At 48.8% G+C, this 820-nt stretch overlaps 1 protein-coding gene across 1 annotated transcript in view; it reads left to right on the forward strand.

The window, feature by feature from the left end:
• The window catches only part of TAOK3 (TAO kinase 3), a 51,735-nt gene extending 50,921 nt beyond the window's left edge, over positions 1–814 (forward strand). The window contains exons 18-19 of the mRNA XM_010163617.2: positions 74–253; positions 364–814. Of these exons, the coding sequence (XP_010161919.1) occupies positions 74–253; positions 364–525 (342 nt within the window). The 3' untranslated portion in view covers positions 526–814. The remainder of the gene's footprint in view (positions 1–73; positions 254–363) is intronic.
• Positions 815–820: the final 6 nt, after the last annotated feature.

Genomic DNA, 820 nt, shown 5'->3' on the forward strand with positions numbered 1-820 from the left:
GGTGTGGCGCGAGTGTGGGAGCAGAGAAGTTTCTAGCGGAGGTTTGAATGTTGTTTTCTCAATGATCTTACAGCTACGGCTGGATGAGGCTCAAGAAGCAGAATGCCAAGCCCTGAGACTGCAACTTCAGCAGGGGATGGGGCTGCTCAACAAAAAAAAAAAAATTAAGATGCAGACAGAAGCACAGCACGAAAGAGAACTCCAGAAGCTGGAGCAACGGGTGTCGCTGCGCAGGGCACACCTCGAACAAAAGGTACAGAGTGGGGTGGGCTCCAGGGAGGGAAGGGGGGTCCCTGCTTACACGTGTCCCTCTGGCCTGGGCCGCGGGGTCCCACCAAGGGGCTCTGACTGTGGTTGTTCCAGATCGAAGAGGAGCTGGCCGCCCTGCAGAAGGAACGCAGCGAGAGGATCAAGTTCCTGTTGGAAAGGCAGGAGCGAGAGATTGAAACGTTTGACATGGAGAGTTTACGAATGGGCTTTGGGAATTTGGTCACGTTAGAGTATCCCAAGGAGGACTATAGATGAGATTAAATTTCTTTGCCATTTGAAAAAAAAAAACAAAAAAAACCTAAAGAAAAAAAGAAAAGAAAGAAAAGCAAACAAAATAATGAGAAAAGTTGCAAAATCAACATTCCCCATGTGAACGGGCGTGCTCTCTCTCTTTCTGTCTCTTACTGACATCGTGTCGGACTAGTGCCTGTATATTCTTACTCCATCAGGGGCCCCCTTTCCCCGTGTCCAGTCCCGGTGCAGGACAGCTCCTGGCAGTCTTTCCATAGTATGTCACAGTATTGATGTCTCTGTGCAATGATTTTAAAAA

This window comes from Antrostomus carolinensis, unplaced genomic scaffold, assembly GCF_000700745.2.
Source record: "Antrostomus carolinensis isolate BGI_N321 unplaced genomic scaffold, ASM70074v2 scaffold16932, whole genome shotgun sequence".
NCBI classification, from domain to species: Eukaryota; Metazoa; Chordata; class Aves; order Caprimulgiformes; family Caprimulgidae; genus Antrostomus; species Antrostomus carolinensis.